Source organism: Pseudopipra pipra, chromosome 11 (genome assembly GCF_036250125.1).
Source record: "Pseudopipra pipra isolate bDixPip1 chromosome 11, bDixPip1.hap1, whole genome shotgun sequence".
In the NCBI taxonomy this organism is placed as follows: domain Eukaryota; kingdom Metazoa; phylum Chordata; class Aves; order Passeriformes; family Pipridae; genus Pseudopipra; species Pseudopipra pipra.
Genome location: NC_087559.1, coordinates 1,889,366 through 1,911,484, shown reverse-complemented (window position 1 = coordinate 1,911,484; position 22,119 = coordinate 1,889,366). Strand labels below are relative to the sequence as shown.

Genomic DNA, 22,119 nt, shown 5'->3' with positions numbered 1-22,119 from the left:
GTCTTTAAAATCATTTCCTGGGAAGGTGCCACTCTGGGCCATGCCTGGAGGAGGTGCTGAGCTCAGCCTGATGAGGAACCAGCACCTTTTCATCCAGGCTGTGCTCAGGTGATTGCAACGCTTTGTGCAGGGCTGGAGGGTGAACAATATCCCCAACAATTACCTGTCAATAAAAGCACCAGTGCCTGTTGAGGAACACAGAATTCCCATTATCTTAACAGAGGGCATGAGGGATGAGGCAGCACAGCACCACCCAGCAGAGCTTTGCCTTCTGTTGGTTGAGTAATAAAAAAAAGCAGGAAATAAAGGTTTTAAGGTATGAAGAAAAGCTGATTTTTATATCAGTGCCAAAACTTCAGCCAGAAACTCCTCGTCTAACACAGATTAATTGTTCTTAAGGTCCGACGTGAGGCTCCAGCCAGTGCACCCAGGGAGTTTGACCAGAGAAGTGGGTGAGGAGCAAGGTCAGGATAAGAAAAGGTACAGAAATGTGCAAGTCAATAACTCCGAACTAAGGTAAGTGAAAACAGAGTCAGCAAACCAGGAGGGAACGGGCAGTGGAACATATCCAAGGGCTTACCCAGACAGCTCTAAATCCACGAATTTCAGGCTCAAATGACTCCCACAGTTCACAGAATCACAGAGTTATGGAATATCCTGAGCTGGGAGGGACCCACAGGGATCATCAAAGTCCAACTCCTGGCCTTGCCCAGGACACCCCAAATCCCAGGAGCGTTGTCCAAACCCTCCTGGAGCTCTGGCAGCCTTGGGGCTGTGCCCACTGCCCTGGGGAGCCTGGGCAGTGCCGACCACCCTTGGGGGGAAGAACCTTTTCCTGAGATCCAACCTGACCCTGCCCTGGCACAGCTCCAGCCCTTCCCAGGTCCTGTCCCTGGTCACGGGGAGCAGAGATCAGACCTGCCCCTCCGCTGCCCCTCAGGAGAAGCTGTAAAGAGCTGTGAGATCTCCCCTCAGTCTCCTCCAGGTTGAAACCAGGTGGACATTGTAGCCTATTTTTCTCCTGGCTAACTCATCAATCCCTCACTGAGCAGCCCTGGAGGACACACAAATGCAATCTCAGTCATGGGGCACAGCGAGTTCCCATCTCCATGGCTCGAGGTTTTCCTCTCTACACAGCACAGAAACCCCAATGTTGGAATCCTGGTAAGCCACAGCACTTTGTCACTACCCCTCTGTGTCACTTCTAATGAAGTCTGAAAAAATTTAGAAGCAGGGTCCAAAGGGCAGGTGGAAAGACCCCTGGCAGGTCCACGCTCTGCCTCAGACACAGGCTGGGGTTTGTGATGGTGACATTGTCATGGTCAGGTCATCCCAAACAACTGCACAGTGTGTCAGCGACAGGGCACGTTCTGCAGGGCACCACTGACACTGGCCAGGCACTGACAGGGGCTGTGCACTCTGAACCCAGTGACGGACAATCGGATTTTTGGGCACCGCAGGGGCTGTTCCCCCGAACCCAGTGACGGACAGTCGGAGATTTGGGCACCGCAGGATCACCCGCCGGTCCGAGGGGGCGGGGCCATACTCTGGGGGCGTGGTTTGGGGGCGGGGGCATTCCTAGCCCCGCCCCTCACAGCCGGTGGCGGCGCGCGGCGCAGCCAATGGGAGCGCGGCCTGTCACGTGACCCGCGGCGCCTTCCCAGGTGCGCGCGGCAGCGGCTCCAGAGCGGGCGGGACCGGGGACGGGAGAGCTCCGGCCGGGCGGGGCGGGGGACGGGGCGCGGGGACGGGAGCCGGCCGCCCACCCACCCACCCACCCATCCATCCACACACCCACCCAGCCCGCCGCCCCTCTCCGCATCCCGGCGCGGCGGGAGCGCGGCGGCAGCGGCGGATGTACAGCCCCGGGGAAGCCCCGCGGGAGCGCCCGGCCGGCGGTGAGTGCGGAGCGGCTCGGGGCAGGGAGCGGGACCCCCGGGAGCTGCGCGGGTGCGGGCGCTCCGATGGGATGCGGGATGTGCCGTGGGATGCGGGGATGTGCGCTGGGATGCGGTGCGCTCCACTGGGATGCGGGGATGCGCGCTGGGATGCGGGGATGCGCGCTGGGATGCGGGGATGTGCAGCGCACATCGCCCGGGGAGATCCCGCGGAGGGAGCAAAGTTTGCGGCGGCGGACGCGCCCCCCGGTGCCCCCCGGGGCTGCCGGGGGAGTCCCCGCGGGCTGCGGGGTTTCGGCCGCTCGGCACCGCGCCGGGACCGCCCCGGGGCTGCGGCCGCCCCGCACCGCCGAGGCTGCGGGGTTCGGCTGCAGCATCGCCCGCCTCCTCCCCGCGGGCGCTCCGCTGTCCCCCTGGCCGGTCTGGCGGTGGATCGCGGGTTTTGGGGGCGGATCGGTGCCCGGGTGCCGGCGGTGGGCGCGGGGCTGGCGGTGCGGCAGCGCTGCCCGCGTCCCTATTTGCATGCGAATGGGAGCGGATCCCGGCAGATGTCCTGCCTCATCCATTCACCCGCAGGAATGCGAGCAGACAAGGAGCCTTCAGTGTGACAATGGCTCTTCAGAAAGCGGCATAAAGGCGCAGTGTGAGCGCGGCCGCGGCTCCGCCGCCTCCTCCCGCGGCCGCGGCTTTGTGCGCGGGGCGCTGCGGGCGGAGCGGCCGCCCCGCACCTGGGGCTGCGGGACCGGGAGCGGAGAGCGCGGGGCACGACAGGGATGCTCCAGCGGGGCCCGGCCGCAGCGCACCTGCCGGCTGGGGGGACCTGGGGAGTCGGGTACCGGAAAGGTGCGGGGAGAAGCGCGGGGCAGCGGCCCGGCGGCCGCGGATCGTCACCCCTGCTCTGGTGGTCCCCTGCCCCCGGGGCTGGCTGCCCCTCTCCCTGCGAGTTTGGGGGTCTCCAGCTCGGGGTCTGGCGGTCCCCTCGGCCCCCGGGGTTGGGGGTCTCTCGCCCCCGCTCCCTCCCCGCGCAGCCGCGGGCGGACAAAGGGACCGACCCCTCTGCCGCCCCTTTGTCGCCCCTGTCAAAGGGCCCTTTGAGCGCGGGGCCGGCCCCTCTCCCCTGCAGGAGGAGGGAGAGGACGAGGCGCTTTGTGCCGCGGGCTCAGCATCACCGGGGCCGCACAACAGATGTTGGCCTGCGATTTTAGCTCTCCCCCAAGTTACTCGGGGCGCCTTTCCCACCAGGCGATGAAAGGCAAAGTAACAGAATTAAACTCAAAGTAGACAATAATGTTGTCCAGAGGTGAGAGATCACGCACAGGGAGCTTCTATTTTTGTCCTGGAGCTACGTGATAGCTCCCTGGTAATGAAAAGCATGATAGCCCTTCAATAAAAACTAATTTGTGAACCTTTAAGTCTTTTCCTTACGGACTTAAAGGGTCGCTATAAAAGGAACATGATCTTTCTGAAGGAAATCATAAACCTTTTCTGGTGAACAGCTCAGATGTACCCACGGGAGCTCCCAGAGGCTTCCAATGACCCAAGTCACACAGGGCAGCAGTCCCAGTGTTGTCCAAAGGATCCTACCCAAGTATGTCCCAAAGTCTTGCAAGTTGGAATTTACAGTAATTTAAAAGACAGGCACTCTGAAAGGGAGACAAACCAATGCCCAGAGCTTCCCAGATGGGAGGAGTGAAGAGGGCAGGACTGTTCTGTCCCTCAGCCCATGGCTCTCACCCCCTGGGCAGGGCACAGCTGGTGCCCCAGTGCCCCCTGTCCCTCTGCTCTGCAGCCACGTGTGTCACTGCCCCACGACAAAAGCTCCACTTTAACTTCTGCCTCGACCGCTAAAAGTTACCTGCACGACATTTGATGTAGTCCCTGCAAAATGATCTCTCCCAGGAGGAATTTTGGACTTGAACAGACCAGTTGCTGGGATGACTATAAAGTCGTTTCCATTCACCTGGAACAGACACAAATAACGGTGCTGGTTATTGAAGGAAGGAGGATTTTGCATCAAGTTGTACAGTTATAAAAGGATAACCAACTTTTACTCCCATAAATAATGCTGAGCATGTCCAAACTTGGGCTGCAGAAAGAAACTTCTTTTGAAGCTTCAGGGGTCTGACCAGGGCTCAGACAACCTCGGAGGCGACAGAGCCCAGGCTTAAAACCAGTAGCCCAGAGCAGCTGTGGCTGCCCCTGGATCCCTGGGAGTGTCCAAGGCCAGGTTGGACGGGGCTTGGAGCAACCTGGGCTGGTGGAAGGTGTCCCTGCCCAGGGCAGGGGGTGGCACTGGGTGGGCTTTAAGGTCCCTTCCAGCCCAGCCATTCTGTGATTCCATGGTTCTGTCTGTGCATTTGGTTCCAGCTCGTGGAGCAAACGGGGTCTTTTAAATAAGCCTGTGTGAAGCTCTGCCCTCATCCCACGGCTGAGCCTGTGCCCGGGGGTGCAGGAGGCACAGCCCACGCCCAGGGGATGCTGCAGCCCTTTGTTTCCCAGCGATACAGTGTCGGGGCACTGCAGAAGCCAGGGAAAACTTTTCCTGTGTTCCTGCTGTATTCCTGCTGCTCCCGGCTGGCTGCTGCTGCCAAGGCAGGCAGCAAATTCCCTCTCCATGATTTCATTTGTAGGGACACTTAAAGCACCTTGGATGAATCATAACCCGGGTCAAGTGTTGCTGCTACTGCAGCTCCCACGGCTTCGTATTTGCTGGAAAGGGGATTTATTTGCATCACTGAGCCTGCAGGTTTCTTTCTGTTGTTGTCAGGGATGACATAAACTCCCCAAGTTCATTTAAACAATATTTTAAGATATTTTTTTTTAGTTTTTTGTATGAATTATTTTGAAGCTCTTATTTCTGCTAATGATATCAATGAGTGAAAAGAGAGGTTTTGTTTGCAGAGCTCTGTGCCACGTTAGTTCTGCCTCTTTAGGAGCTGCTCCTTCCCCAGGCCTTGGAGCACATGCCTGGTCCCAGGCTGGGCTTTGTGTCAGGCTCAGACCAGGCTCAGGCACCAGAAAGAGACAAAACCAAAGGAAAAGAGTTAAGTGATGTTTGCAGAAGAGTGCTGGTTGTTAACAGCATTTATTTGACTTTATTTTTTCAACCAGCAAAGTAGCAAGATGCTGAAAATATTTACGGAGGAGCCAAAGATTTCCAGAAATAACCCCCCTCCTCTCTCCCAGGGCACTTTGTCGCCTTGGAGGTGCCTGTTCTTTGAAGCCCTGATTAATATAGATGAGTTGTAATTTTGTGACCAAGCCATCCTAGTTCACATATATTATTCCATTGGCAGACATGTGGTCCCCACAGCTGTCCCCTCATTTGTGTATGAAATGGAAACACTGGTGGCATTTGTAGGTTACCATAGTTACACGAACAATACACGTGTGAGGCTTCATCCTGCCAAGCTCCAGATTTTTTCCCTGGCAGACATTTTGTAGACACGGAACTGAAGAAAATCTATGTAAAGTTTTTGGAAGCGCAGAAATCCCTCCCTCCCTCCTCCTCTCTGCTGGCATGAGGCTGATGGGCAGGGAACCTGCCTTTCTGCTGCCTCTCCACGCCTGGTTCCTGCATCTTCTCCCAGCTGGGATTGCCATTGTGGAGATGCAGGATGCTCCCAGGAATTGTGAGAGCAGTTAAGTCATTAGCAGGGTCGTGCCTTAAACACATCTTTCTTAAAAATAAGTTGTGAGCTCTCCACAAAAGGGAACTTGGGAGCTGGGATAGTTTTCCTGTGTTACGGGAGCTGGCAGTACCTGTGGGGCTCCTGGGGGAGCAGAGAGGTGGGAAGGAGAGGAGCCAGACCCCACATCTGCTATACCAGGACAGAAATCCAAGCAAGGCCACTGCAAAAACACCCATACTCTGTTCTGTCTCTACAATTAACATGTGCCCACCACGGGAAGAAAGATGGGCAAAAGTAAAGGAAATCATGGAGCTGGCTTAGGAATGGTTTTATTGGTGGAACTAATGGTGCTTCCCTGAGGCTGGGAGGGCGTAAATTCTGCACAGACACCACGGGACAGCTTTGCTAAGAACCAGTCCCTGCAGATGTGCTGAGTTATTCAAAGACCTGCCCAGGCTCGCTCTTTTCCTGTAGCTGAGTAATTAAGTCCCTCACTAATGGGCTCCATAAGGTCAGAGTGGAACACTCCTCCATGCAGGGCTGAGAGGTCCCCACGTGAAAGTCCTGAACCCCATTCTCCTCCTCTTTGCTGCTTCAAACCCTGCAACTTTATTCAAATTTGGTTTGGCTCTTTAGATGTCCTATTTCATATTTCTACATATGGCACTGGAGGAAAATACTGGACTGGCCTATTTTGGTTTGGCCTAATTCTCCTCCTGAGGAAGGCAGGACGAGTCTGTGGCATCAGTGGGAACAAAATTAGTCTCTGCCCTTAAATTCTACTGCAAAATGTTTTTATAGCTTCACCCTCTATTCATAAGACCTTAATTTGGTGATCCAAGCCAGCGTTTTCTCGATGTTCCATCTGGCTGAATTATTAACAGAACAGGCCCTGGTTTCTACCTGGAGCACAGTTTCTAAAGATCAAGTATTTGCAGTGGAGTGTTACCTTTTTCTTTTCTTTTTAACTAACAGAACAAGGCAAAGCAGTTGCAAGTAATGGGCTTGAAAAATTTAACAGGGTGCAGTACTGAGAATGCACACAAGTTATAAAAGTGCCAGGGAGAAACAGCTCTTTCCCTTATTTTATTGGGCACAACAGCCTTGCTCCATAATTCTCTGTCCTGAGGTGCTGCCCTTTAGTCCCCAGTGCTCACCCAGGGCAGTATTTTCCAGGCCACTCCTCAACCTGAAGTGATTTAACACAGAGGCAAAGCTTACTTTGGGGGTTTAGTTGGAAATTTTAGAGGTTGTCAGTCAGCAACTCATTTCCAGGTATTTAATTTAACTAACTCTGGTGATTCCAGCAATTTATGCATCTGTCAGCTTTGATTAGAGCAGGAGAACTGAGTGCTTTTGGAAGCCAAGCCCCCTCCAGGTCCCTGGCAAGGTTTGCCTGGTGGTTAGTCCAGCGTGAGCCAGCGCTGGGTGACTGTCCCCACCAGTGCCTGGGGAGTTTGGAACACAATATTCCTGGCCTGGAGAAGCCATGGGGCTGCCTGAGTCCATGGGAGATGCTCCCTGGGCTCCTCCTCCACGCTGGAGCCTGGAGGACACTCCTCAATGCCTGCTTTTATTTGATTTATACCTACTTTTGTACAGTCCCTGGAACTTAATTCATCAAGCAAAATGCCACACTTGGATCTGTCTGTGCCAGACTTGGATCCACACAGCTGCATCCAGGACGTGCCCCGCGATGCCAGCCCAGCTCCTGGGCTTTGGATGTCTGGGAGCAGCTCCAGCATTCCCACACATCCCAAAGGCTTGGTGCACCTGGAGCAAGCCCAGCTTTTCTGGAGTTCTCAAGGCTTGGGCAGCAACACAGGGAAGAGTCAGACTAAGCAGCATGTAAAAGTTATTCAGAGAGAACTCCTGAGCTTGTCCAAAATTTGGTAGAATCACATTTTACATTTTTTTAATAAAATATCAATCAAAGCTTGGATTGTCTTTTTTGTAATTTGAAAATGTTTATCATTGACATAATGGATCCTACATTTTCTGTTATTTCATGCATCACATCATTTATTTGATTAAGCAAGTCCAGAAGTACCAAGTAAATTCATACCTTGCTAATGTGCTGCATATAATTACTGGGATGCAGATGAGCCACTGATTGGCCTTGCTACATTTTTAAATTACAAATGATCCATCATTGTAACAGAAACAGAGTAAATATTGATAATTCCAGAGCTCCACCACTCTAATGGGCATTGCAGTGCCTTGTAAATGCATTGAAAAATAACTTATTTCACCCACAGGGGAACAACCAGTTGCAAAAAAGAAAAGTTTTTTAAATTGCTGCTTGAAAATAGGTCTTTAAAATGGTTTCATGATAGTTTTTAAGCACTGAGTAAAACCAGGTCAGCAACCTGGGCTAGTGAGAGGTGTCCCTGCCCATGGCAGGGGTGGAACTGGATGAGCTTTAAGGTCCCTTCCAACCCAAACCATCCTGGGATTCTTTGTAAGTTCATTGGCAAATAAGTTTTCCTTTCTCCTTCTGTGCCCAAAAGAATCGCTGTAATTAGGTAAAGATTTAATCTATAAAGCATCAATAACTTGAACTTTTACAAGGAAAAACCTCTGCTGTGTTTCCTGCACCGGGCAGCAGTTTGGAGCACTGCTGGAATAACCCACCCATGGCAATGAGACTGAGGGCTAAAGCTGAAGGCACAGTTTATAGGGCTGTTCTTAAACATCCAGTGCATTAAATATGAGGTATTTTCCCTCTTTCTTAATCTCATGAACTTCCCAAAGCAAGACTGACATCTGTTTTCTGCGTGAAACAAAATTAGTATGGAAATTTCAGTGAGAATTGAGGTAAAGAGAAATAACTAAACCAGGGCTGGGAACATTCCCACCATTCCAGCTGACTGAGCTCTCCTCTCCTGATGACATGGCAATGCCACTCAGATGATTTTGGAATGAAACAGTGGTGGAAAACACATATTTCAGGTAGAAGCCTGTTCAAAAGTGCAGAAAGTCTTGTGGGAAAGGGTCATGTGTTCATCTGTCTGAGTGGAGAGAAACAACTTTTTCCTTAGGCCAGAGTAAAGCCTGAGTTCAGAGAAGGTCCAACCCCAAACCTGTGGCCTCCTAATGGAATTAATTCTCTCCCTTCTCAACTTGGTTGAGTTCCAGATCTTTTTCTTGGTGCTGACAGCCTTTACATCAGATCTCAGCACCTCCCCTGCTAAATCCATTTACTTGGTTAGTGGTATGTTCACAGTCTTTCATATCAGATCTTTCAACTCAATATATGGGGTTATTAACATTTGTATATAAATATAGCTCAAAAATAGAGAATTTGATTTTGTAAGCATAAAACCTCTTAGAAAAAAAAATCAATAAAAGCCTGTTTTATTCTGAGGGCTGAAGTCTGTCAGCACACTACATGTAGAAACTATGTAGATATAGATCTGGGCTAATAGTAAAATACAGTTTAATACTTAATCACTAATAATTGAAAAGTTAACACAGCCACAGGAAACAGAATTATCAAAATAGAGTGTAACAAGGCCCAGAAAAAGAACTTTTTCTTGATTGAAGATAAGCAATTGAAGCTCTGTGCACATCTAATTTTTAATAACAGGCCTTATGCATTCCCTACAGCCACCAGTATTAAGTTGATTTTATAAATACCCACTGAGATCCTGACTCACTCTGGGTTTGATTTCTCAGCTCCAGTTTCTAGCAGAGGGTTTTTGGCATCCTTTGTGGTAGTAACAGCTCTGTACACACGGGGTCTTTCCCAACTGTGGGGGATCCTGAGTGACTCAGAAAACTGGAGTTTGATCTAGAACTGTGTGGGAAGCAAAATAATCACACGCTGCCAGAAGCCAGTCAGCAAAAAAGGGAGGAAGAGGATTTTCTGTAACTTCATGAAAATCCTGGGGAGTTCTGGCATCCCTCTTCCTCCTGCTTAAAAATATTCCTCGTGTGCTCCTTATTTCCTTATCATTAACACTTCCCTTCCACTGGCCAAGCTCCCTGGCTCTCAAAATCCTGTAAGGGAATTCTACTCCAAAGTCCAGCCCAATCTCTTCATGCCCTTGTTCCTCTTTCAGAGCTGTTTCACTCTTTTTTTTTTTTTTTTAATTTTCTTTGAATGGTGCTGATTTTGATAGGTGTTAGGAAGCAGAGATTGAGCTGTTCTGTATGGAATCCTCAGGAGGTTGGGGCCCTCAGGATGTTCAAGATCCTTCCATGTGGTTATGACATCTCAAGCATGCCAAGATTTCATTCCACTTCTTGATTATGTGATTATTATTTTAGAAATATATTGATTATATGATCAGAAGCTGAAGCAGTATTTCCTAGTCTGGGTTCTCTTTCATTCTTCAACCAGCAGATACTAAATGCAAAAAAATAGTTGGAATAGGTCTTCCAACTAGTTATACTCTGTAGATTTTAGATACTGTCCAAGTTAAAACCCATTGAGTTTAAATTCTCCCTCTCATTTCAAATCCACAGAGGGCTGTGGATGGCTCAGAGCACAGACAGGTGGGAAGGAAGGGAACTTCTCCATCCCCTGCGGGTCAGAGCAGAAGGGAAGAGCTGCTGGGAAGGTCTCAGGAAACTGGGTTTTAACCTGGCAATGGAATTGGTTGACTCAGGAATGGTGCTTCAGTCAAACAATTTGACCTGGTAATTGCATGGAATGAGGACAATAATCACAGATTGGATTCTTCTCCATGAATGAAATCAAAGCTTTGCTGCTGCCCTAATATTGAACAGGGCAGCCCCTCAGAGCAGGACATGAAACAAGCCACAGGCAACAGAACAGCCCAGATATTCCCCAAATTAAACTACTTTATGAGGATAAACATAGGAAGGAAGTGGATAATGAGTTGGGTTCCTAATGCCAGAATATTCCTACTGTACAAACACTTCTCTCCTTTCAGGTTCTCAGGGCTTTGAAACGGCTTTAGGAGTTTTTTTCTCTCCTAAAGCAAGAAGCAAGCAGCCTCTCTAATTTGACAGCCCCCAGGTTGGCAGGCACCTCTTATCCCTGAGGTTTCTGTGTGACTGGTTAATGGCAATCAGGCAGATTTGCAGGCAGAGGACAGAAGCTGGGTTGCAGTTCTGAGGGGGATGTGACGGGCCATCAATCCCCCTGCAGGGGATCCAGCCCCTCGTGCTCCACAGCAGTCTGTGAATGAAAACCTTTTCTTCCCTCTCCTGCAAATTTACTTCAGTATTTTAATGAAAAACATTGTATCAGATGCAAGTCTGAAGAATAAAGCCCAATAAATTACACATTTTCAGGATTTAATATGCTGTGTCTGCAGGGCAGGCATTATGAATAGGATGCTCTTTGCAGTTCTTTGGGGGAGATAAGAGTAGTATTTTTCAAAAGAACACAGATAAAGCAGTCTAAGGTTGTCTTGGGATACAGCAAATCACCTTCTCACCAGAGCTTTCCCTAAAATTAAACACTGACTTTATTTTGATGGAATATGTGTACAGACAAGAAGAAAAAGGAGGCATTATTTGCAGGTAAAAAAACCCCAAACCTTAAATATTATAAATCCCTGAGGATGTGTTTTGAGGCTTTATACCATTATTACATGTCCTACAGGCCCTTGTTTTTGTATTTCCTTTTAATACCAAACTCCCACATCCAGGTTTTGGAAGCTCTTTCAACTGACATCATTTGCAGCTTGATTTGTCTGTATTTTACACAATTCAGACCTGGAAATAGCTTATTTCCTGATGACATCGGAGGCTTTAAAAACCTCAGTAGAAAAGGCTTCCTATCAAGCACAATTCCACAGTATTTGTCTAAATAGACAGGATTGCACTTGGAAATTTAATCCCTGGGAAAGGAGCCCATTCCATAGGTTAGCTGTAAATATCCTGGGTTTTAAACTCCAAGTCCCCTTTCTCTAGGATGTCCAAGGTCACTGCTGCTCTTGGAGTGAGGCTGATTTTAGAACACAGCATTTTACACCAGGTTTAGTGTTGTGTGATTTGGTGGTGCCCCTGTTCCAGTGCCTCTCCCTCCTAAAGCCCCAGAGGTGATTTGCTCACCTGGAGCATGGCACTAATCCCTGTCTTCTCCACACAAAATGGGAGGATATGGAACTATAGACCAGAACTAAATACTAGTTATCCTAAATACTAGTTATTCTATATACTAGAACTAAAGCCTCTACTGAAGCTCAAAGCAAAGCAGGTCCTGTTTTACCACAACATACACTCAGCATCCTGGCCTTGAGCTTGTCCAGCTGCCTTTCCCTGCCTGCAGTGTCCCAGCCTGGGCTCCTGATGGCCCAGTCCATCTCCAGAGTTGCTCCCAGTGTAGTCACACCTTCAGCCCAGATCCTTCCCAGCCTCTCCTGGTGTCCCCTCTCTAACAGGCCCTTTGTTCCACAGAACCACAGGATGGGTTGGGCTGGAAGGGATCACAGTGTTCCACCTGGTCCCACCTCCCTGCTCCAGCAGGGCCATCCCAGAGCACACAGATTGTGTCCAGATAGTTCTGGAATATCCCCAGTGAGGAGACTCCAGACACTCTGGGCAACCTGTTCCTGCACAGCAAAGAAGTTCTTCCTCATGTTCAGGTGGAACTTCCTGGGCATCACTTTGTGCCCGTGGCCTCCTGAACCATTGCTGGCCCCCCCTGAGCAGAGCCTGGAACAGCACCTTGTGTTGATCCCACTCTGAATTCAGTTTTCCTGGTTCTCTCTGAAGCTCCACCAGTTCTCAGCCCTGGCACAAGCCCTGGGTGCTGCTGGGCTGTCTAACCTGCATTCCCCCAAGGACCCACCTGGATCCAGGCTGCAGCAGCCCAGGTTTTCCCAAGCTGATGGATGGGGGTGTTGGTATGGCAGCAGTTCCCAAAGGCTGGGGATGGGAATGCACAGCCTGCACGAGTCATTAGCAGAACATTAGCACAGACAATTTTCCAACAGACTAGCTCCAATGGAGGCTCAATCTGGGAAAATGTTTCTGTGGAGAGATGGGAGAAACTGGGATCAGTGTGTGCTCCTGGCTCACAGCAACTGCAGAATAAATTGCTTGTCTTAGCCCGAGGTAATTTTCTTTGTGGATCTGATCCCTCCAACTTTTCCCTCAGCACATCCAGTTCAGATGGCTCCCGACCAAAACCTGGGTGACGCTGCTGCAATAGAAAAGAAATCTTGCAAGAATGAACCACTTCAGGGAGGAGAGGGAAGGTTTCTGTGGCAGCATCACTGTTCCAGAGCAGACACCCAGATATCCAAGTGCAAACAATATTGTTTCTCTTTTCAGCAATGTTTAATAGTGACCATTAATATCCACTTGTCAGGGAAGTGAAAACACTTTGTCTTCCAATTACCAAGCAAAAATGCTTCTTATCTGTTCTTTTTAGTTGGCAGGTTAACTCTGAACACTTCTAATGAACAGTTTATTTCATGCTTGTCCCTTCATATTCTCCTCTCACTGCTCTGGGGGCTTGGGAATGTACTTTTTGTTTGGATCACCCACCCAACCAGACAAACCCTCCCAGAGCCACCAGCAAGGCTGTGGCTGGAGTACCCACCTCTTCCCAGCACACCCCTCTTCCCAAGGGAAGCTGCAAGGAAGGACCTTCTCCTCCATCACCAGACACCTGCCCTCATAATCTTGGGCCAAACAAATTCTCAACCAGTGTTCAGAACCTTGCTGGAAAGGGAATGCTTGGACAAACCTCCCATGGCATTTCCAGGATGGGAGACAGGGATGCTGCTCATTTCTGTCCTCAAGGAACAGGAACAAGCCAATGTCCCAGTCAGCTGCTGTGGGTTTGCTGGTGACAGAAATGTGGTTTCTGACTGCCCTGGGTCCTGGGAGGTGCCATGGAAAATACATTTATTGAGCTCTGAGTAAAATAATTTCCTCTGTATCTCTCACATAAAATTAGCCATTATTTCTGCTGCTATCAAGTTACCAGCTGTTACAACTGCTGTTGTGGGCTGGAACACTAGAAAATAGGAATTTAACAAATGAGAAGGAAGGCAGAGAATGCTAAAGCATTTCCTTCACACACTCAGTCTCTCCTGAAAGGAGCTCTAACACCCCCTTCCTGTTCAGGGGAAGTTTCCTCACCCACCATTTTTAAAAGACATTTTTAAGACAGAATTAAAAGAAGTGCCATCAGCCACGTGTTAATATTAAATACCATTTTCAGAAAAAAACCAACCAAATGTGTGCTAGGACTGTGCTGAGGGAGGACATTTAGAGGACAGATATTTGCCTTTAATCCAGAAAGCCCAGAGCTGCTGCTCTGCCCCTTCTGGTGTTTCTTTAGGAAACATTCCCTGGCCTTCAGCGTTCTGTTGTTCTCCATTCACCCTCACCAATTCCAGTGGGAGCCAGGCATTCTCCCAGGAGCCACCCCTGGTTTATCCAGATGGGCTGGTGATTATTCCCTGGTGCCTGTTTGGAACTGCTCACTGTCAGATGTTGTTTTCAAAGCCTGGTTGTCCTCCAGCTTATCCACACACACAAAAAATATTCCTACAGATGTAACTTGTCTAGGTTTTATTTGAAAAGATGTGATTAGCATGGAATCAGTAAGGTTGGAAAAGACCTCTCAGATCACCCAGTCCAACCATCAACCAGCACCACCCTGCTCTCCACTAACCCATGTCCTCCAGTGCCACATCCCCATGTGTTTTGGTGACTCCACCACCTCCCTGGGCAGCCAGGGCTGGACAATGTTTTCAGTGAAGAAATTTTCCTGATATCCAATCTAACCCTCCCCTGGCACAACCTGAGGCTGTTTCCTGTCATCATTATAATTCCAGACAGGACTTCAGAACCTGAGAGGAGTCCAACATTCCAGCACCACAGTCTTCCAGCAAAAAACCTTGTGCTGTTTTATTCCCTCAGACATCAAACACGCAGAGGTGTCTGGGACCAGTGCTGGCAAGACTGGGAAGCTGACAATCCAGGGGCAGAGGGACAGCTTTTGGTGACCTCTCTGCTGCCTCTTTAGCTCTGATCAGAGCGAGGGATGAGGTTTTACACATCAGAAGGAGCTAAAGCAAAGGTCCAGGACTGGGGTTGTCCCTCCTGCTGTGGCCCCTGGGCTGCCCCTTACACCAGCACAGCACTGATGGAGCTGGTTGGAATTTACTCTGTCATTACACTGCATTTTCATTTATAGGCTCGTCCCAGCTGCCCTGGGCTGGGGGAGGCTGGAGACAGCAACGTGCAGGTCATTCTGAACAACATTTGCAGTTAAAGAAAATTAAATCCATTTGCAGGAGAAAATAGCTGGAGAAGAGAGAGAGTTGCTATAACTTGTAAAATCATATATTTGCAGTGGTCAGTAAACCCAGAAATGCCTTCTTACCAAGGATGAACAATAACTGCAACGTGCAAGTAAGAGGATATAAATATTCAACAAAGAAAGGATCGAATCTGATTTTTTTTTTTGCACCATCTAGACATGCTCTGACATATTTTAAAAGAACCTTTGAAGTCTTTTTCAGGCAGTTTGATTTTTAGAGTATTATATGATTCATATAGACACAGCAGGGCTAAATCAGTAGGAAAGCATCATTAGGGCCCTCAGCTGTGTAAGGCACAGACTTCCCTCTCTTCACCCACTGAGAAACCAGGTCCAGGAGAGACTCTGGAGGCACCTCCCGGACCTGCCCAAGATCCTCACGGGGTGGAAGCTCTGCATTATTAACTGGCAAATGCTGCCATTTGAAAAGTCTTGCAATTAAATCAATTAAACTCCAGATTTCATCAATTTTCCTAGAACTACCTGGGTCGGGTCAGCTACAAATGTGTTGCTGTCGAGGGAAACACCCCTCAGAGTCAGCACAGCTCGGATGATTCCAGGCTCCACCACCCCGTGGTAACACAATCCCTGCTGTTCCCATCCCGTTAGGATTTGATTTTTTAATGCAGTCAATGTCTCAGTCAATTCTTACATCAGTTGGAAGTTACTAGAGAAGGAATGTTGGTTCTACAACTTGTTTTCCCCTCTCCAGCAAAGCCCTCTCAGCTCTCATTCAAGTCTCAGAAAAGCTGATTCCACAGGGTCAATGCCTCCCATTCCTCTCTCTCTTCCCCCAAAGCCCAACCACAGAATAACAGCACAAAAATAAATGTGCAGATGCTGTTTGGTGTGTTCCACCTACAGCACTGTATCATAATCTGAAATAAAACACTCATTTCATTATTTAATATGCAGATCAGATGTGGAAGAGTGTAGTATAAATGGCATTCCTGTCACCTCTATCCAAATGACTATTTTAAACCTATTTTTAAAAGCTGCATTTAGTTTTATTATTTTTTCTAGTACTGCTTTTTGTGGGCTGTGACTCAGTTGAGGCTTCACTGCATTTTAATTGACAAAGATGCATTTTCCTGCTTTCTGCCTTTACTGTTTCTCACTGTTGTGTTCTCTCAGGTATCCCAGAATCACAGAGTGCTTTGGGTTGGAGGGACCTTCAGGATCATCTTGTTTCACCCCCATGGGCAGGGACACCTTCCAGGAGACCAGGTTGCTCCGAGCCCTGTGCAGCCTGGCCCTGGACACTTCCAGGGATGGGGAATCCCTGTTTGTTTTATCTATATAAAAAGACAAAACTTTATTTTGAGAAGCCTCAATTGCAATCACCAGAGCAATTTCCCAGTAAAGTGAGATTGAGGAAGATTTTACTGGGAGATTTTCCTGGGATATGTGTTTAAAGCCCCTCGACACCCCAGATGTTCTGAGGTACCTGGACACTGGTGGGTTAATTTAAATGGACTCTTGCATGAAGAACCTCAGGCTAAGCAGATATTAAAGTGTGGTTTACACAGCAATCAGGAATTGTGGTGAACAGTCCATATGATCCCAGTGCAGTACAAACAGCTCAAAGAAGGGCACTACATTCATTTAATCAAATTTACTGTTATTGTTTGGTGCTGAGCTGGATTAAATCTAAGCTGTTATCTGGAACTGATTTGATTAACTGGGATGAATTTTGGCAAAGTTCATATGCATTTAGCTTCAAACTTATAAACCAGCAGCTTCCTGAGCCTTAATTCCTGAAATCCGAGCTCGGGGCCGGCCCTGGCACTGACTCCCATGGGACTGTGCTCCAGCACTCCTTCAGACCCAGCACACCCTCCTCCCTCAGCACTTCCCAAGCCACTCAAACAACTGATGCAGAGTAAAACAGGAAGGTATCCCAGAGTTTTAGGTTTAGATAATTCACTGAGATATTTCTCACACAACACCAAGTAGGGGAGGGAGTTCCAAACCCTGCATAACTTACTGATACCAAACTGGGATTTGTGTAAGAGATTAGTGTTGAAATAATGATTGTTTTCAGGTATTTTTCCTCAAAGCTCGAAGAAACTAAATAATAGATGAACTGTGTGTGAGCTGAGCATAACATATACCCTGATCTGTTTTCAGGAACATCTTCAGACACTGATTTGCAGAAGATTCTGGAGCACAGAGGAGCAGCTGAGGGTCTTCAGCGTGTTTCTCCTCTTCTCTAAACTCAGCAAGTCATCTTTAACCTTCTGGATGTCCAAGCCTTTCACCTTAAACTTCAAGCTTTACATTTTCTGCCTGATAAGGGATCAGCCTCTCCCCCGTTGGGATTTTAGGGAGCTGGGGAGCTGAACTCCCTCTCTGGCCAGCATGGCAAAGGTTAGAGCCCTTTTAACTGTGTGCCACTTGGTGCTAGAATTGTTACTGAATTCATTGACTGAGTCTTCCATGCAGAGCAGTGAATGTCCCCAGCTCTGTGTCTGTGAAATCAGGCCCTGGTTCACACCGCAGTCCACGTACAGGGAAGCCACGACAGTCGACTGCAACGACCTTCGACTGACAAAGATCCCCAGCAACCTCTCCAGTGACACCCAAGTCCTGCTGCTACAGAGCAACAACATTGCAAAGACCACAGACGAGCTCCAGCAGCTCTTTAATTTAACAGAGTTGGATTTTTCACAAAATAACTTCACAAGCATCAAAGACGTGGGACTCTCAAATCTCACCCAACTCACCACTTTGCACCTGGAGGAGAACCAGATCACGGAGATGACCGACTACTGCCTGCAGGACCTCTGCAACCTCCAGGAGCTCTACATAAATCACAACCAGATCAGCAGCATCTCTGCAAATGCATTCTCTGGCCTGAAGAATCTGCTGAGATTACACCTCAACTCCAACAAATTAAAGGTCATTGACAGCCGTTGGTTTGATTCGACTCCCAACTTAGAGATTCTCATGATTGGAGAAAACCCAGTGATTGGAATACTGGATATGAATTTCAAGCCGCTCTCAAATTTAAGGAGTCTGGTTCTGGCAGGGATGTACCTCACAGACATTCCTGGCAATGCCTTGGTAGGTTTGGATAGTCTTGAAAGTCTTTCCTTCTATGACAACAAACTGGTAAAAGTTCCTCAGCTTGCACTTGAGAAAGTTCCCAATTTAAAATTCCTAGATCTCAACAAAAACCCAATTCATAAAATTCAAGAAGGGGATTTTAAAAACATGCTCAGATTGAAAGAGCTTGGGATCAACAACATGGGAGAACTGGTTTCCGTCGACAGGTACGCGCTGGACAACCTGCCCGAGCTCACAAAGCTGGAGGCCACCAACAACCCCAAGCTGTCCTACATCCACCGCTCGGCATTCCGCAACGTGCCCGCCCTGGAGAGCCTCATGCTCAACAACAACGCCTTGAACGCAGTCTACCAAAAGACCGTGGAGTCCCTCCCAAACCTGCGCGAGATCAGCATCCACAGCAACCCCCTCCGGTGCGACTGCGTCATCCACTGGATCAACTCCAACAAAACCAACATCCGCTTCATGGAGCCCCTCTCCATGTTCTGTGCCATGCCTCCGGAATACCGGGGCCAGCAGGTGAAGGAGGTGCTAATACAGGATTCCACCGAACAGTGTCTTCCAATGATCTCCCATGAGACCTTCCCCAATCACCTCAACCTGGACATCGGCATGACGGTGTTCTTGGATTGTCGGGCCATGGCAGAACCGGAGCCAGAAATTTACTGGGTCACTCCTCTGGGCAATAAAGTCACCGTGGAAAGCCTCTCTGACAAATACAAGCTGAGCAGCGAGGGCACCTTGGAAATCTCCAACATCCAGGTGGAGGACTCCGGGAGATACACCTGTGTTGCTCAGAACATAGAAGGGGCTGACACGAGGGTTGCCACCATCCGGGTGAACGGGACGCTCCTGGATGGGACCCAGGTCCTGAAAATCTACGTCAAACAAGCCGAGTCACATTCCATCCTGGTCTCCTGGAAGGTCAATTCCAACGTCATGACTTCCAATTTGAAATGGTCGTCGGCCACGATGAAGATTGACAACCCCCACATCACGTACACCGCCAGGGTGCCGGTGGACGTCCACGAGTACAACCTCACACATCTGCAGCCCTCCACGGACTACGAGGTGTGTCTGACCGTGTCCAACATCCACCAGCAGACACAGAGATCCTGCGTCAACGTCACGACGAAGAACGCGGCCTTCGCGCTGGACATCTCCGACCAGGAGACCAGCACGGCCCTGGCGGCCGTCATGGGCTCCATGTTCGCCGTCATCAGCCTCGCCTCCGTCTCCGTTTATGTTGCAAAAAGGTTCAAGAGAAAAAACTACCACCACTCACTGAAAAAATATATGCAAAAGACCTCCTCAATCCCCCTGAACGAGCTCTACCCTCCCCTTATTAACCTCTGGGAAGGGGACAGCGAAAAGGACAAGGACGGCTCTGCGGAGACCAAGCCGACCCAAGTGGACACATCCAGAAGCTATTACATGTGGTAACTCAGAGGATATTTTGCTTCTGGTAGTAAGGAGCACAAAGACTTTTTTGCTTTATTCTGCAAAAACGACGAGTTGAAGACTTTTGTATTTTTGCCTTTGCTGGTGCGTGGCAGAGCGGAGGGACAGGTGGATATTTCAGGAGTTTTTCGTACAGCGTATCGCAGCGGTCGGACCCAAATGGCAGCTTCACCCGCCTTCCAATTCTCCGGTATTTTATATTATTTCCCTTTTTTTTTTTTTTTTTTTTTTTTTTTAGTTCTTGTGCTCGACTTACTGCTGTTCTAACTCCAGTGCTGACAGAGGAATGAGAGGCTGTCCCGGAGCCATCCCGAGGTGCAGGAGCTCCCGAGCCAAGCCCAGTTTGGGACCTGCGGTGAACTGGGATTGTGAGCCCGGTCTGAGGACTCGGACCCTGAGAGAAGGAGACCCTGAAGGATGTTAGTTGACTGTACTGTAATGTTGTATCAACTGATTTGAATGTTTTTGACTTTGAACAATGAGTTCCCTTTTTTATCGTTATTATTATTATTATTATTATTTTTGTAGTAGTTGAAGGCTTAGGCAAAGCTAACAGGCAATAGGAATATGTACATCCCATTTTCTAATGTAACAGACTAAATGGTATTTGTTCTCTTCTTCTTTTTATTCTATTTAGTAGACACTTTTGAAGAATTACTAGAGTTTTGTTGTGTTTAAATCACCAACACACGGTGTTTAATGAAGGCAGAGCTATAATAAATTTAGTTTGGTTCTGATTTTTTTTTTATTTTAGAAGTCACAATAATGTATTGGGTTTAGCTGTCACTAGTTTGACTGGTGATCATGTTTTGACATAAAATATATCCAAAATGTTATATAAAAATATTGTGGGGGTTTTTCTTGATGGAATTTCGTTTCAGCAAAGTTCCAGGTTTTGGTTTTTTTATGCATTTATGTTATAGCAGTGTTTTCTCTGCGTTAGATGCAAAATACTGAAAGTAATTTAAAGAGAGCAATGTCTCGGTATGGCTTTTGGACTGAGAGTCACATGCAGAATCCAAACTGTTTGGCATCAGGAACACAGCAAAAATAATTGAGAAGAGTGTGTACCAGGCCCTTTTCCTTTTTTTCTACTTTTCTGTTTATATTCTGAGCTAAGATCAAAATGAAGCTGACATTTAGCTGTCATTACCATCAGTTAGGACAAAAAACCAACTCAGTGCTACCAAATGGAAACAAACCAGTTGGTATATACTTTAAAAAAAAAAAGTTAATTGGATTCATATTCCTTTAAAAGCAGAAGTTAAGATGAAAATTAACAAGAAAGTTATATTTGGGTCCAGCACTGAACTGTATTTTTTACAGGCTGAAAATTAACCAGTATTCTGAGTACCTGACTGAAATGCTGTGGTAAAAGTGCAAACCTCAGAGAGCAGGGGTGTGATGTGTGCACTGGGTACAACATAAAGGCATCATTTACAGCTGAACCCACGGAATTGTTGTCCGTTGTCTTTTCTGACTCCAGGGAAGCTCTGCACAGGGACTGCACACAGGTCACGGCAGGGTGGGAGCTGGTGAACACGTGATGACACTCACACCAGGCCCCTGAGCCACAAGCACAGCATCTTCTACACTTTATGACCACTGTCAGTGTGCAATTTTTACATGTTTTACAGACCAAATACATTCCTGGTAAGTCAAAGTTCATTGTTCAAACCGTGGATGTGCCTGGGGTTTGGGACTCTTTGAAGTTTTTAACTCACTGGCTTCTCAGATATATCCAAGACCCCCCCAAAAAATTTACAGAAAAGTTCAAACTTCTTTTCCCTTGTCTAGAAGTGAAAAATTATCAGCAGAGTTCCACTAATAAGTTGCTTTGGTGCAAAAACTCGAGTCCATCCCTTGGCCCCCTGCCTTGCTGATCTTGTGTTTCAAGGTGAAGCTGCTAATCCTGCATTTAAATCAACTCCTTGTGCTGCTCTACACAGTCCTTTCTATGTTCATGAGATCTCATACATTTTTAATCATGTGACAATTAGATGTTGGGATCAGACAAGTGTCTTTTGATCATGGAGAAGTCACAGGGTGGAAGGATTTATTCATCACCTCCTCCTGTATTTGTTTGTAATGTTAATGGGAAATTTCCTCCTGGTGTTTTCTCCAGCAGAGCTGCAGAGCAATAATTATCATCTTGTCTGTGTGTTGTTCTAACCTGAAAACTGCAGCCACGGGAATTCATCTCTGTTGCAGTAAAGATTCACTCTGCTTTTGCCAGAGAAAAGGACACTGAGGGCAAGGTTGGCCATAAAATGTTGGCTTCCAGCTTGCCTGACACTGTAACATTGTCTTTGGAAAACAACCACTGAACAGGTGTCAGAAGGTGCAGAGCAAGGCCCCTCTTCTATCCTCTCCTCAGCTTCCTGCAGCCCTTGCACAGGATCACACAGAGCCCACGGCTCTGCCTGGATCCTGCTGAGTTTTGGGGTCCAAGGGGTTGGTTCCTCAGTGACCCTGAGTTGACCTACACACGGGGCTGCCCCCAGAACAGCCACCCTGCTCTTCTGTCCCTGTCCCCACCGCCCATCCTTGGCTCCAAACCACGGGGGGATCCACCTGCCCTCAGAGCACCCTCACAGGACCTGTCCCTGCTGCTGGGCACAGCCCACACCAGCTCTGCCCTGGGGGATTCTCAGCCAGCCCACACCAGCTCTGCCCTGGGGGATTCTCACCCGGCTCTTCTGCACATCTGGGCAGCTGCAGAAGCAGTGCCTGGCAAACAGGGCTGTGGTGGGGACACGTGGCCATGGAGGAGGACAGAGCAGCACTCCAGCAGCTTGCA

At 48.4% G+C, this 22,119-nt stretch overlaps 1 protein-coding gene across 1 annotated transcript; it reads left to right on the top strand.

Annotated features, from left to right (window-relative positions):
* The first annotated feature begins 1,746 nt into the window (after window positions 1–1,746).
* On the top strand, window positions 1,747–20,776 carry LRRN1 (leucine rich repeat neuronal 1). The gene is made up of 2 exons (XM_064667127.1): window positions 1,747–1,898; window positions 16,920–20,776. Exon 2 carries the CDS (start codon window positions 17,151–17,153, stop codon window positions 19,299–19,301), a length of 2,151 nt encoding a protein of 716 aa, XP_064523197.1. The 5' UTR covers window positions 1,747–1,898; window positions 16,920–17,150; the 3' UTR covers window positions 19,302–20,776.
* The last annotated feature ends 1,343 nt before the right edge of the window (window positions 20,777–22,119 follow it).

What these genes read in the sequence shown, in the direction of transcription:
- LRRN1 (XM_064667127.1), top strand. Translation starts at nt 17,151, where the DNA reads ATGGCAAAGGTTAGAGCCCTTTTAACTGTGTGCCACTTGGTGCTAGAA.